Genomic DNA, 14,851 nt, shown 5'->3' with positions numbered 1-14,851 from the left:
TGGTACACCGCCCAGTGCTAGGTTTCCACACCCTTATAAGAAATGTTTCATTCCCCTCTCCAACTGATGTAGGATTTCACAATCCACCCCCTTTGGGGACCAGCGTTCTTGCTGGCACATCGCCCGATGCCTGACTCTGATACTATTTGTAACAGCCCAAGTCCATTGCTAGCTGATATTGTTCGCTTTAACCCGTTTCATATTGTCATTAGCCTCACAATATAAAGAATGTTTCGTTGGGTTCTCCGTGAGATCTCAAACAACTAATAATTATTAGATTTGATGAGATTGGTGTGGTTGCCTTTCTACCTACCATATATAGATGATGGATAGGAAGAATCTTGAAATAAATGAGTGGTGATTAACGGACATATAGGAGAGAGAGGAGCGACTTAGTTGACTGATTAATTTTTTTGTTCTTGCTGAAATTGTAGTTCTCTTTTTAGCTTAACTTGGGTGATCAAATGAGTTGTAAATTTGAATCTCGTCCAACCGAAAGAAAATTTGTCGGTGGGAAAGTTCTTAATACTCAACCATCGACCCAATTGAAAGATTATAAGACAAAAAACCATCGAAATTTCAAAAGAAATTCCTCGCCATCGTCAAAACAATACATCCCAAAGACTCATAATGAAATTTCAATTGGACGATCTAAAAAATCAGAGAAATAACTAAAATTGGACGACTTAAAGAAATTTATCTTCATTCTCATTCGTATTCAATTGATTTATATACCTCTCAATTACACAGATTTGCATATAGAGAACAAACTAAGAAAAATGTGAAGAGCTTGATAGCTAAGATATCTCGGAGATTAATCCTCGATAAAATATTTACAACGTACGAGAATTGATTTAATATTGAATGATTCTATTTGTGTTATTATTTAAAAAAAAATATATATATTACTTTATAGCAAGAGAATTATGATTAGGATTACAAGCAAGCAAATAGGTTAAATCTCGAACAAATTAGCATCTAACCCACCTGAGTTGTACAAATTTTTAATTAAAATACAATACATCCAAACATAACTAAAATAAATCAAATCCAAAATTAAGTGTAGATTCTATGAAAAAAACAAATCAAGATTAAATTAATTTATACCCAATCAAATAATATATTAATATATTAATATATTAATATACTATCAAAATAATAATGGCAACAAATTAGTCAGATCATAATTGAACCCAATAATGGTTTCAAATCAACCAATTAAAAATTGCCAACAAATCAAGCTTCTGAAAATTTAATTAATCACAATTAATTTTGTCAAACAATGCTAAAAATCAAAGCCTAACACAATAAATTAATACGTAATTCTTAATGAAAAATGATGAAAATTAGGCCCTTTGCCACTATAATTTGAATTAAAAATTGCTATTTTAGCAATTATATGAAAATGACATTAAATCATAATTAAATCAGCTTTCTAATCCCTTTTCCTCCATTATTCAAATTATTATATAAATTAATATTTAGATTATCCATAATCCACCCTTAATCTAACATTAACACGTAAACGTCTCAAAAGCTATAGAATTTGGTAGCCTAAATTAAGGCTTTTGACTAACTTTTCATGACCACGCCTCCCTTTCCAAAGGATTAAAGTTGTATTAGTTACTTTATTTTATTTTTCTAATTACTTACTATTTAAAAACCTATTTTTAAATCAAAATTTAATTAAAATAAATAAATTTATAATTATAGTATGGGCTATTCCAATCGAGGAGGCCCAAAAACGAAAAGCCCATTAGGGCCCATTTATCAGAATACGAAGAAAAGTTTGAGTTATTTTACAAATTTTTAATTTTTTAATAAAAATATTCCAGTTTTGCCCCTACACTCAGATTTCAAGATGCATTTAAACTTCAATTAAAAATTTTAAAAATTGTATATTATTTTAATCATATAATTGTAAATGGTAAGATTCCATCGTATTTATTTAAAGCGAAAAAGTTAAGATAGAAATCGAGCATGCTTGAGGGTTATTTACGACTTTTTTGTATGTAACATTAGAAACGGACCCACAAAAATCTATATTTATTCGAGATAGAATTAACTTCAACTAAATTATCTCAAAAACACCCTTAAACTAAAAAGGTTTAGATAGAGATCAAGCATGCTTGAGAGTTATTTACGACTTTTCCCTATGTAACATTAGAAATGGACCCACAAAAATCTACATTTTTCCGAGATAGAATTGATTTCAACTAAATTATCTCAAAAATACCCTTGAACTGAAAAAGTTTAGATAGAAATCCAACATGCTTGAGGGTTATTTACGACTTTTCCCTATATAACATTAGAAACGGACCCACAAAAATCTATATCTTTTCGAAATAGAATTAACTTCAACTAAATTATCTCAAAAATACCCTTGAACTGAAAAAGTTTAGATAGAAATCCAGCATGCTTGAGGGTTATTTACGACTTTTCCCTATGTAACATTAGAAACGGACCCACAAAAATCTATATTTTTTCGAGATAGAATTCAACTTCAATTAAATTATCTCAAAAATATCCTTGAATTTTTTTTTTTTATTATTATTAACGCTCAATATTTTTAAAATAATAAAAAAAATTCAATTTAAAATCAGAAATTATTTTTGTAATTAAAAAGATGGTTCATGCACCAGCAATAATTAAGGTTATTAAATAATTAAGTCACTAATTAAAAGTAATTAAGTGGGTCTCATTAGAGGATTAGTTGGAGTGGTTAAACTAAAATTCTTTTTCACAGACAAAAACAAATTGGTCTAATGATGAGTCTAATCAAACCTTAATTTATTTATTTATTTATTTTTAAAATTTTTTTAAGGAAAATTTAGAAATAAAATTAATTATAAATAATAATAAATCCCCCACCACTCTTCTTCTACCTCAATTATTCATATAATTTTCTCAAATCAAAATTCCCGACTCCATTAATTCATCCATGTTTTGTTTTCGTTAGAGCTTCAGCCAAACGCTTAATCCAGAGATAATAAATGAAATGGTAAGCAAAAAAACGAGAGCTTGGAGTTTCAATCACTTCCCCCACAAGAAGAAACAATCACACATGGCCTTGTTTTAGCGTTTACGATAACATGGCAGGCTACAACATCGTTGTCGAAAAATTTATGATTGGATTTGAAGAAAAAAACGACTCAATCACGTCGGAATTTTTTTCGAAAGTCTCGAAATGTTGGAGACAACTTTTCGTTCGATTGATCGACGAGCATATAAATAAAAAAAGTAGTTGAACATTGAAACGTTGTGATCGAGATTAGAGTGTGGGGTATGATTTTCGTCTACAAAAAAGAGACAAGACATGGAAAAGTGGACGGGTGGTATCGTTGTTTAGTATTAGTAGAAAAAGTAGACAAGTTTTCGAGATTAGTTAAGGATAAATTGTTTGGTTTTTCCATTTTCAAACACTTTTAACGACAACTCGTTTTCAAATGGTTCATCGTCCGTTTTTCTTTAAAAAAAATCATTTTATAAATAAAAATAAAAGAAAATCTAAGAAAAGTTTTCCCAAAGAAGGCTACCATTGTCTTCATTGTAAAGCCAAACTTTGTTGTTTATATCACATGATTCAAGAAAAATTAAATATACAATAAACCTATTTTTTTTCTCGAGAGCATTCTCCTACCAACCTACACTACAACGACGCTATTTATTCTTGAAAATGAGAATTTTAAATAAGAACAGATGAAAGAATATTTGTACGAGACTAAAGTTAAGTATAATTACACCGTCTAATATACATTCCTGTAATATTTCGACTAAATCGTAACTGTAAATAGTGATAATTTGACTTCTATTCAAAAAGTAGGAGTAATCATGGACTCGATAGGTTAGGTAGTTGTAAGGAATCTAAGTACGGGATGTAGTACTCTAGGGTCTAGAGATACTCATGTCACTGATTGATTTGTCGAGATTGTAAATTTCTCGAGATCACCCTCTAACTTTTGTGACTAAGACGGAGTTATCCAATGAAAACACGGTTAAGGAATATCGGAAAAGGGTTTGTAAATTGTAATTCATTTGATGTCATAAATGGAAATCTTCAATAAAATAAATATTTAATTTTATAATTAAAATATATATATATATATATATATATATATATATATATATATTTATTTATTTATTTATTTATTTATTTTTAAATTCATGTGGGCTAATAATGGCAGCATCTTAACAACCAGCCAGAGGTAGTGATTTTCCAAAACAATTTTCCCCACAAACAAAAATATTTTTTAATAAATATATATAATTAAAAATAATATATATTATATATATAATGTTATCTTCCATGTGAATGGTACGACATATTTGATGTCGTTTTTAACTAACTCTTCTCATCCAACCATTTTCTCTCTCTAAAATGTTTTTTTTTTAATTAAGAAATAGTTTGATATTTAACTTTAAAATTTTTATCTGGTAAATTTATATAAATAAATAAAATAAAATTTTAACATATTATTACATACAAAATTTAATTTTAGGTCGATTAAATTTGTTAATATTAAACGAGGTTCACTGTATTATAAAAATTTATTATATACAAAATTGAAAATATAGTGTTTTCTTATCCTAAAACGAAGTTAATTGTCCCACATCTTCTCTCGTTGTCTTCATTTTCTTGTTAGAGTAGAATTAACATGTATGAATGTAACGGGATTTTTTTGAAGGCAACGATCGGGTGACCTAATAGACGCATTTTAAAATCATGAGGCTGACCGATATGTAATGGGTCAAAGCAGACAATATCTACTAGCAGTGGGCTTGGACGGTTACAAATGCATATGTAAATTTAGATTCTAAATCGAGTCATGGACATGAGATATTACAAAAAAAAATGTATAAACAAAGATGTAATCTACGATCTTGGTTCGTACGGGTTTATTTTTTAATTTAATAATAAAAAAAAGACTTATGAAACTAAAATTTTTAATTGGTTGAATATGATATAATATAATGTCCCAAATGGAGACCCACATGGGTTATAATTGAATAGATGTTATTAACCAAATCCATGGCGATTTTGTGCATTCAAATTGATGGGAATCTTATTAATTTCAAATTATTTTTTTAAAAAAGAAAAAAAAAATCATGTTTTGTGGGCTTAGTTTAGTGATGGGATCTCTTCCATATGGGATGTTGAAATTAAGGTTGTCATGTGATATGTCATTGCTATCTCCTTTCTCAAACAAAATATTATAATTATAAAGGTACGGCCAATATGAGCATAGCTCAATGATAGTGGTAAAGGTGAGGAGTGACTAGTTGATTCATCAAACTTCGATCCAGTGCCCCACGTTCTCCAAATCCGAAGGGTTTCGGTCCATTGACTTTCTGGACCAGCCAACTTGGATATGCCTTCGAAAGTCTCTCTGCATTTCGGGTATTGAGCATGCAAAATAGAGCAATGGAGTCTCTCTGCATTTCGGGTGTTGAGCATACAAAATAAAGCAATGGATCTTCACTCCGACCCAGTGCCCCACGTTCTCTAGATCCGACCAACCAACCTGGATATGCCCTCGAAAGTCTCTCTGCATTTCGAGTGTTGAGCATGCAAAATAGAGCAATGGATCTTCGGTTGAATTCTCTTTTTGTGCTAGCTGGCACTTGAGTTGTCACTTCTCCTCTTTCAGTGGACACACTCGACACAAATAGGCTTCGGTAGCCCCAACTTCTACCTCTATCAGGCGGGCGATAGCCCTACCTCCATAGATACAAATATGTATCTCGATCACAACCACACTGGGACTGAGACATAGCCCATGTAATGACCCAGATCCACCACTAGCAGATATTATCCTCTTAGGGCTTTCCCTTTCAGACTTCACCTCAAAGCTTTCAAATGTGTCTGATAGGGGAAGGTTTCCACTCCCTTATAAGGGGTCTGTTGTTCTCCTCCCAACCAATGTGGGACATCACAACCCACACTCCTACGGGAGACAACAGTGGAGAATTTTCTACCCTAGACGAAAGAGACGAACTCCTATAAAATAAGGAAGAAATTGGGCGGGTTGGATTTGATGGAGAGACCAATTATATATTGCATTTAAATGATATGTTATATCATAACTGCTCGTTATGTTGTTTTGTCTCTCAACGTCATATATAACGAACTTTAAGTTATGAAAAAATTTAATTTTTTGACGAGACCCTTTAATCATTGATTCATATATATGTAATGATTATGATTGAACAAAACGAAAATGTCGGTTTTTTGTCGTCAAATCTTATAATGTTATTTTGAGCAAAATTTCAAATAATCGTCTTTAATTATATGTCTTTTTCTTCACATTTTTACGTTACAAGTTAGATTATAATAATGACGTGAATCAAAGTATATAAATTAATGTAGACTAAAGTCTAACTATAATCTTAAATTTAAGTATAATTTTATGAATAAAATATTAATTACCATTTAAAAAAAAAAAATTATGATTTTATAATTTATTTATTTTGAGGATCCAGTCAACGAATTGGGTCAAAGGAAGACATGTGGTGCCACGTGGAGATAAAAATATGTTAGAGGGTAATGACATGGGCATCCCACATGGGATGCTGTAATCCACGTCGGCAAATAAAAGGGGCCCACCACTCTCCCATTAAATAAATAAATAAATATCCTATTGCATTAAAAGATTAAACTACCTAGGTACTCGGACTAATATGATGACATGGCAAGGCCACGTAGGTTTTGATACGTTGACTTTGACACATAGATTTGCAAAAAAAAAAAATTGCAATAAAGTCCCGAAATCAAACATAATTATATTTGTGTCACAGTTGAAACCAATAAATTTATAATTAAAAAAGATATTTATAAATTACTTTTGAAGTAAAAAAATATAAATTTGATAGAAAATTATAATTTTATTAAAATCTTATAATTTGGAGTGTAGGGCACAAACCTCAAATCCCTAGGACCGCCCTTTTCCACCACCGTTGATCAATCCAAAACACAATCGTACGGCTATTATTACCTCATCATCAACATCAACTATACTACGATATAGGGTTTACCACTCAACCCAACTTAGTTTACAATTTTCATGTTGATCGAAATTTACCCGACAATTTTTTTTTACTATAGGACCGTTATAGTTACGGTCGCGGTTCATCAGGGTTTCGGCCACCGACTCCCCTGTCATCAGGACACTAACGTTTACAAAAGTCAAATTTCTTAATTTTCATGATAATCTTAAAAGTACGGTGGGTTTGGATCTAAACCCTGTTTTTGGGCTACTCAAGTTGACCCGACCAAAGGAAGATCAACCTACGAATCGACCCATCTTATATTGTTAAAAAATTCAATCCAATCTTTATGGTTTGGATTGGATCATCTGATTTGATCGAATTCTTGAGTCATATAAACACTCCCACTATATATATATATATATATTTATTTATTTATTTATTTAAAATTTGTATTTTTTATGAAAATAATATATTTTTTTATAGTAATGAATTAATCGAAATAAAAAAAAATGAAAAAGGACGACGCAATCACAAGAGCGTCGGCGAAACCATGACTCAACAAATAGCATGGAGAATAAGAGCCCTTGTCCGACCCGGAGTGGGTCGTTGACCGCCTTTATTTTTTTTTAAAAAAAAAATAAATAAATAAAAGAAATTCATCACGGTTAATTTGGTAATTTCAAATTAAACATATATATTATATATATATATAATCCTATGTATGCGAGCGCAACGAACTTGAATAAAAAGAAAACAATATCGAAGAAGAAGAACGTACTTGTCTTCTTCGCTTCTTGCTCTGTTTCCGATCACAATTCCGATGACATGCTCTGTTCTTTTGTCTCCGATACCGATTCCGACTCCGATCCCTCTTCGTCTTCTTCATTGAAATAAGAACTCGCCTTCGCCATTTTCTTCTTCCATTACTCAAAAACCAGTGAGAGTTTCTTCTCCAAATGGGTACTGGTTGGAGGAAAGCCTTTTGCACCACCGTCTTTCGAGATTCTGGAAAACAGAGCACTTCCTCCGCCACGCCAAATCCCAGCCCCAGAAGCTGTGTCCGATTGGGTTTCTTCAGTAACCCTTCTACTCCTCGCTCCACCTCTCGCCAGCAGCCGACCAGTCCCGGTCTCCGGTGCCGGACCACTCAAGACGCCGCCAATCACCGCCCTTCGCCGCAATGCAACACCTCCTCCTCTGCTTCTAAATCGGACAAATCCCGGCGGGGAATTGTGGGGTCGAATCCTTCTTCTCCTCGTTCTCCGCTTAAACTCTCGCTTTTCAAGAACAGCTTCAAATTCAGAGTAGGATTTCTGACAAACACTCTGTTTTTTTTTTTTTCCTTTTTTGTAATTTCTTGTTTTGGGTTTGCGTTGACTTACTCTGTTTTTCCCCAAAACAGAGTAGCTGTGGAATTTGTTTGAGTAGTGTGAAGACAGGACATGGGACGGCGATTTACACGGCGGAGTGTGCGCATGCGTTTCATTTTCCTTGTATAGCAGCTCATGTCAGAAACCACACCGCTCTGATTTGCCCTGTCTGCAACGCCGCATGGAAAGACGTTCCTCTGCTCGCCGCCCATAAAAATCTGGGCCCATTAACGACCCAAAACGATTCCCGACCCAAAATTGAAGATAAAACCATGATTGAATCTTCCCCCAGAGCGTTTACGCCCAGACACGACCAAAAACAAGACAACCCAAAAGTGAATTCCTTGGAATTCAGATCCTACGATGACGATGAACCACTTTTGTCCCCCACTGCCGGAAGCCGGATTATCCCAATCCCGGAAGCCGATGAGAACTCCAACGGCGACGATGTGGAGGAATTTCAAGGTTTCTTTGTCGATCCAAAGCCGCCGCCGCCGCCGGTGAAACGTTCAGTTCAGAGGACCAATGTGCAAGTCCGGCTGCTACCTGAAGCGGCGCTGATTTCTTCCGGGCATAGCCACGAGACCTACGCGGTGGCTCTGAGAGTGAAAGCACCGCCGCCGCCGCCTCCGTCGATACTCTGCCGTGCGCCAATTGATTTGGTGGCGGTATTGGACGTAAGCGGAAGCATGACCGGCGCTAAATTGTCGATGCTTAAACGCGCTATGCGTTTGGTTATTTCTTCGTTAGGCTCGTCGGACCGTCTCGCCGTCGTCGCTTTCTCGGCCACCCCCAAAAGGTTGTTGCCGTTGAGGAGAATGACGGCTCAAGGCCAACGCGCTGCCCGGCGCGTGATTGACATGCTCGTCTGCAGCCAAGGAACCAGCTTGGGGGAGGCCTTGAGAAAAGCCACAAAAGTACTGGAAGACCGGCGAGAGAAAAACCCGGTTGCAAGCATCATGCTTCTATCCGACGGCCAAGATGAGCGTATCTGTTCAAATCAACGGCCTGGGACACGACACGAGTCATCAACCCGGTTCGGCCATATTGAGATCCCGGTTCATGCTTTTGGGTTCGGTGAGAGAGGTGGATACTGCCATGAACCGGCGGAGGATGCCTTTGCAAAATGCGTGAGCGGTTTATTAAGCGTGGTGGTTCAAGACCTCCGTATTCAACTCGGCTTCCCGAACGGTTCATCTCCAGTTGTGATATCGGCCATATATTCCTGCACCGGGCGGCCCACGGTCTGCAGTTTGGGTTCGGTTCGGCTCGGCGATTTATACGCCGAGGAAGAAAGGGAATTACTCGTCGAGCTGAAGATTCCAACATCGGCTACTGGGACCCACCACGTGATGACGATGCAGTGTCTGTACAAAGACCCATCAACTCAAGAAGTAGTCTACAGCCGCGAACAAGATATCCTCAACGTCAACGCACGTCCTGTAGCCGTCCGATCATCCAATCCAAAGATCGAACGGCTCAGAAACACATTCATAACGACTCGCGCTGTTGCAGAATCCAGGAGATTAATCGAGTACGACGATCATACGAGCGCGCATCATTTACTCGCGTCGGCGCGCTCGTTACTAATCCAAGCCGGATCGCCGGGTGCTGACGTGTACGTTCGTGAGTTGGAAGTCGAGCTGGCAGAACTCCATTGGCGGAGACAGCATCAACAACAACACGTAATTACAACGACAGCACGTAGTAGGAGAGGCGATAAGGAAGCTCCGGCTATGGTTGACGAAAACGGTGAGCCGTTGACTCCGACGTCGGCTTGGAAGGCGGCGGAGAAGCTGGCCAGAGTGGCGATTATGAAAAAATCGTTGACGAGTAGAGTGGGGGATTTACACGGCTTTGAAAACGCTAGGTTCTAGAAAACAGACTGTTCATCAAATCCACGTCGTTCTTCGTAGCTTAGTGTATGTAGAGAATAGAAGAAATCATAAAATGGGCCCTTTCCTGTTCTTCTTATTATTATGTCATGATGAACATATGATTTTTAACCGTAATCGATGATTCTTCGCTTTTGACGTTTTCTCGTTCAAGTTCTTTGCATTTGATTCCTTTTGTGCCTCCGAAAAGGACCCGTACTTGCGTGTTTGGCGAAATGAAGCTGTAACAGCCCAGACCCACCGCTAGTAGATATTATCCGCTTTGATGTAGTCACAATTTTAAAACGTGTTTGCTAGGGAGAGGTTTTCATACAGTTATAAGGATGTTTTGTTCTCCTCTTCAACTAACGTGAGATCTCACAATCCACTCTCTTGGGGCTAGTGTCCTCGCTAATACACTGTTCAGTGTCTGACCTTGATGCCATTTGTAATAGCCCGAACCCATGTCCACTTTGACCTGTTATGTATCGGTATCAACCTCACAGTTTTAAAACGCGTTTGCTAGGAAGAGATTTCCATACTCTTATAAGAAATGTCTCGTTCCTCTCTCCAACCGATGTAGGATGTCACAGAAGCATAGAATGGGCGAGGAATGGAGGAGACCCATATCATGTTGTGTGGCCCTAAGAGGAAGGGACAGTGCGCCATAACTTGTTTAGTTGATATCAGTGAAGGGAAGGGTTAGGTTGGTGTGAACAATAAAATAAGAGAGATTGATTGTGGGGTGGGTTGCAAACATTGGTCCACGCCTACCCTAGAGGGACACAAACATGATGGAACATGGACCTTTCTGTTCCTTTTATCTCATCATTTTTGCATGGGCCCAGGTCCACTAGTGTAAGCCTAAGCCCATGGGCCCATGGGCCCATGAGAGAAAAAGCATTGTGTCGACCGAAGAGGACGTCGACCGATACCTAGAAATTAGGTTATAGCTTATCGAGCTGGCTATGATCGAGATGAGGCAAATTATCGTCCTTACGATCGACTAAGTCATTGTTTCCGACGCTAAAGCTAAGTTTAAGGGAAGTGTCTTTCACAATACTAACTCAACTCTACTTACACACTACCCTTTAACTCTCAGCACCGGAGGGAAAAGAAGCATTCCTTATAATTGTATGAAAATCTCTCTCTAATAAACGTGTTTTAAAACTATGAGGCTGACGGCAATACGTAACAAGTTAAAGCAAATAATATTTGTTAGTGGTGGGCTTGGACTGTTACAAATGGTATTAGAGTCGGACACCGAGAAGTGTGCCAACAAGGACGCTAGCCCCCAAATGGGTGGATTATGAGATCCTACATCGATTGGAAAGGGGAATGAAACAATTCTTGTAAGTGTGTGAAAACCTCCTCCTAACATATGCATTCTAAAACATTGATGTTGACGACAATTCGGAACGAACTAAAGCATACAATATCTGCTAGTGGTGGGCTTGGGCTGTTGCAAATGGTATCAGAGCCAAACACGAAAAAGTATGTCGGTAAGGATGTTGGGCCCCAAGGGGGTGGATTATGAGATCCCACATTGATTGAAGAGGGGAAAAAAACATTTCTTATAAGGGTATAGAAACCTTTTTCTAACAGACGCGTTTTGGAACTGTGAGGTTGACGACAATTCATAACGGGCTAAAGCAGACAATATCTGTTAGTTGTGGGTTTGATCTGTTACAAAAGGTATCAGAGCTAGACACCGAGAAGTGTGCCAGTAAGGACGTTAGGCCCCAAGGGGGTGGATTGTGATATCTCTTATAAGTGTGTGGAAACCTCTTCCTAATAGATGCGTTTTAAAACTGTGAGTCTGACGACAATATGTAACGAGCTAAAGCAGACAACATCCGCTAATGGTGGGGTTGGGCTGTTACAAATGGTATCCGAGCCAAACACCGAGAAGTGTACCAACAAGAACGTTGGGTCCCAAATTGGTGGATTATGAGATCCCACATCGATTGGAGAGGGGAACGAAACATTTTTATAAGAGTGTAGAAACCTCTTCCTAACATATGCGTTCTAAAACTATGAGGTTAACGTCAATTCGTAACGGACTAAAGCAGACAATATTTGCTAGTGGTGGGCTTGGACGGTTACAAATGGTATCAGAGCCAGACATCGAGAAGTGTGCCAACAAGGACGTTGGGCCCCAAATTGGTAGATTATGAGATCCCACATCAATGGGAGAGAGGAACGAAACATTTCTTATAAGGGTGTGGAAACCTCCTCCTAACATATGCATTTTAAAACTGTGAGTCTGACAGCAATACGTAACGAGCTAAAACAGACAACATCTGCTAATGGTGAGCTTGGGCTGTTACAAATGGTATCAGAGCCAAACACCGAGATGTGTGCCAATAAGAACGTTGGGCTTCAAGGGTAGATTGTGAGATCTCATATCGGTTGGAGAGGGAAACAAAACATTTCTTATAAGGGTGTGGAAACCTCTTCCTAATATATGCGTTCTAAAACATAATATTTGCTAGTGGTGGGCTTGGACGGTTACAAATAGTATGAGAGCCAAACACTGAGAAGTGTGCCAATAAAGACGTTGGGTCCAAAAGGGGTGGATCGGACGAACAGGGGAACGAACCACTCCTTATATGATCTTGGTTTTCAAATCTTTTAAAACTCCATCATCTTCTCTAAGTTCTAAGTCCCAAGAAACCCAATGATTCCTCAAGAAATGGACGCATACATCAAAGAATCAATCGACCACACACTGGGCCTCCCCGTCTCCACCCAAACGCTGGCTCTCAAACTCGCCGCCTCCGAAGCCACCCAGCGCCGCCTCGAAGCCCAATGCCTCTCTTTACAGTCTAAATTAAACCAACACATCCGCTCAACCAAAGCCGCGCAGGTTCGAACCTTAATTACTTCATAAATTTCATGATTTTTTTTTTTTTTTTTTTTTTTTCATAATCTATGGGTTTTGGTTGGTTCAGGCGGAAGCGATGATGAGCGCGCAAGGCTTGAAGAAGGCGATCGAGAGAAACGAACGATTAAGCAAAGAGAATTCACGTTTGGAGGATCAATTGAAGAAAATGAAAGTCATTGCAAGTAGAGGGCAAATGGCTATCCATGTCGCCAAGCAGGCGGAAGATCGTGCGCGTAAGTTGAACGATGAGGCTACGAAATTAACTAAGGATTTGAATTTCTTTAAAGAACAACACCAAATGCGAAAGGTGAGGTTAATTTGGATCGTTCTTTAATCTTTTGTTAGGAATCACGACCCTACACAATGATATGATAATGTGATATTGTCTATTTTGAGCATAAGCAAAAGAATCAATTAGCCAACGTGGGACCCTCCCAACAATCTTCAACAATTTTTCCCTTGAACAAAGTACACCACTGAGCCTCCCTCGAGGCCTATGGAACCCCTCGAACGTGGGACCCTCCCAACAATCCTCAACAATCTTCCCCTTAAACAAAGTACAACACAGAACCTCTCTCGAGGCCTGTGGAACCCCTCGAACATGGAATCCTCCCAACGATCCTCAACAATCTTCCCCTTAAGCAAAGTACACTATAGAGCCTCCCTTGAGCCTATGGAACCCGTCGAACAGTCTCCCCTTAATTGAGGCCCCAAATAGCAAAAGAATTAATTAGCCAACGAGGGACCCTCCAACAATCCTCCCCTTAAACAAAGTATACCATAAAGCCTCCCTCGAGGCCTATGGAACCCCTTAAACGTGGGACCCTCCCAACAATCCTCAACAATCTTCCCCTTAAACAAAGTACACCATAGATCCTCCATCGAGCCTATGGAACCCCTCGAACAGTCTCCCCTTAATCGAGGCCCCAAAAGGCAAAAGAATTAATTAGCTAACGTGGGACCCTCCCAACAATCTTCCCCTCGAACAAAGTACATTGTAGAGCTTCCCTTGAGGCCTATTGAGTCCTCGAACAGCCTCCCCCTAATTGAGCCTCAACTCTTTTCTGAGTTTGATTCGATTTCGTTGCAGTTTTCCTTCGCTTCCTTGGAGGAGGTTCTGGTTGAGACGGCTTTAAATGATTTGGTTCCTGGGGATACCGGTTTGACCGTTGGCCAGTTCTTGGTGGCGAACATGAACAACGAATCGTGTCGAAGATTGCTACATTTGTCGCAGAGCTTAAGGCCTTCAACTCACAGAGCTCTGTCTCTGGCTGCTCAAATCAAGACCCTCGAGGAAAACAATCGACAGCTTCAGATTCGCCTCTCGGTAGCTCAAGGGGAGGTGAGATTTCATGAAAGATTCAAACTTTTGACCTCTCGATCGAAACCCATTTCATAAAAGGGTTCGTAATTTTCTGGTATTGTTGTTGTTAAGGTGATACTATTGTCGGATGAGATTGGTCGGCTGTTGGAGGATAAAGAAGACAGCAGACCAGACCCAGATTTTGCCAGGAAACCACCGGCTAGTAGTTCATCCGTGAAGGTTGAGAAAAATGAATGGAATGGCTGTAACTTGTTCAAGCAGTTTGTGATTGTTGTCTGTTTTTGTATGATTGTTTATTATTTTTATTTACGTTGACTTCCTAGAACCATGAGTTGTGTCAACGGTATTTGACTTTTGCAGTTGCGTCAAAACAAAAGACCAAGGGAATCGTCGAAGTCGGAAGATTGAT

General features: G+C 38.2%; 2 protein-coding genes across 2 annotated transcripts; both read left to right on the top strand.

The window, feature by feature from the left end:
• Nucleotides 1–7,779: 7,779 nt before the first annotated feature.
• LOC111798196 (E3 ubiquitin-protein ligase WAV3) lies at nucleotides 7,780–10,388 on the top strand. The gene is made up of 2 exons (XM_023681201.2): nucleotides 7,780–8,291; nucleotides 8,390–10,388. The coding sequence occupies exons 1-2, from the start codon at nucleotides 7,944–7,946 to the stop codon at nucleotides 10,232–10,234; spliced, it is 2,193 nt and encodes a 730-aa protein (XP_023536969.2). The 5' UTR covers nucleotides 7,780–7,943; the 3' UTR covers nucleotides 10,235–10,388.
• Nucleotides 10,389–12,926: 2,538 nt separating this feature from the next.
• LOC111799313 (uncharacterized) lies at nucleotides 12,927–14,851 on the top strand. Its single transcript, XM_087125548.1, has 4 exons — nucleotides 12,927–13,100; nucleotides 13,186–13,425; nucleotides 14,209–14,460; nucleotides 14,554–14,851. Exons 1-4 carry the CDS (start codon nucleotides 12,927–12,929, stop codon nucleotides 14,755–14,757), a joined length of 870 nt encoding a protein of 289 aa, XP_086981674.1. The 3' UTR covers nucleotides 14,758–14,851.

Source organism: Cucurbita pepo, chromosome 7 (genome assembly GCF_057944985.1).
Source record: "Cucurbita pepo subsp. pepo isolate OVF chromosome 7, ASM5794498v1, whole genome shotgun sequence".
NCBI classification, from domain to species: domain Eukaryota; kingdom Viridiplantae; phylum Streptophyta; class Magnoliopsida; order Cucurbitales; family Cucurbitaceae; genus Cucurbita; species Cucurbita pepo.
This window is presented reverse-complemented; position numbering and strand designations above follow the sequence as displayed.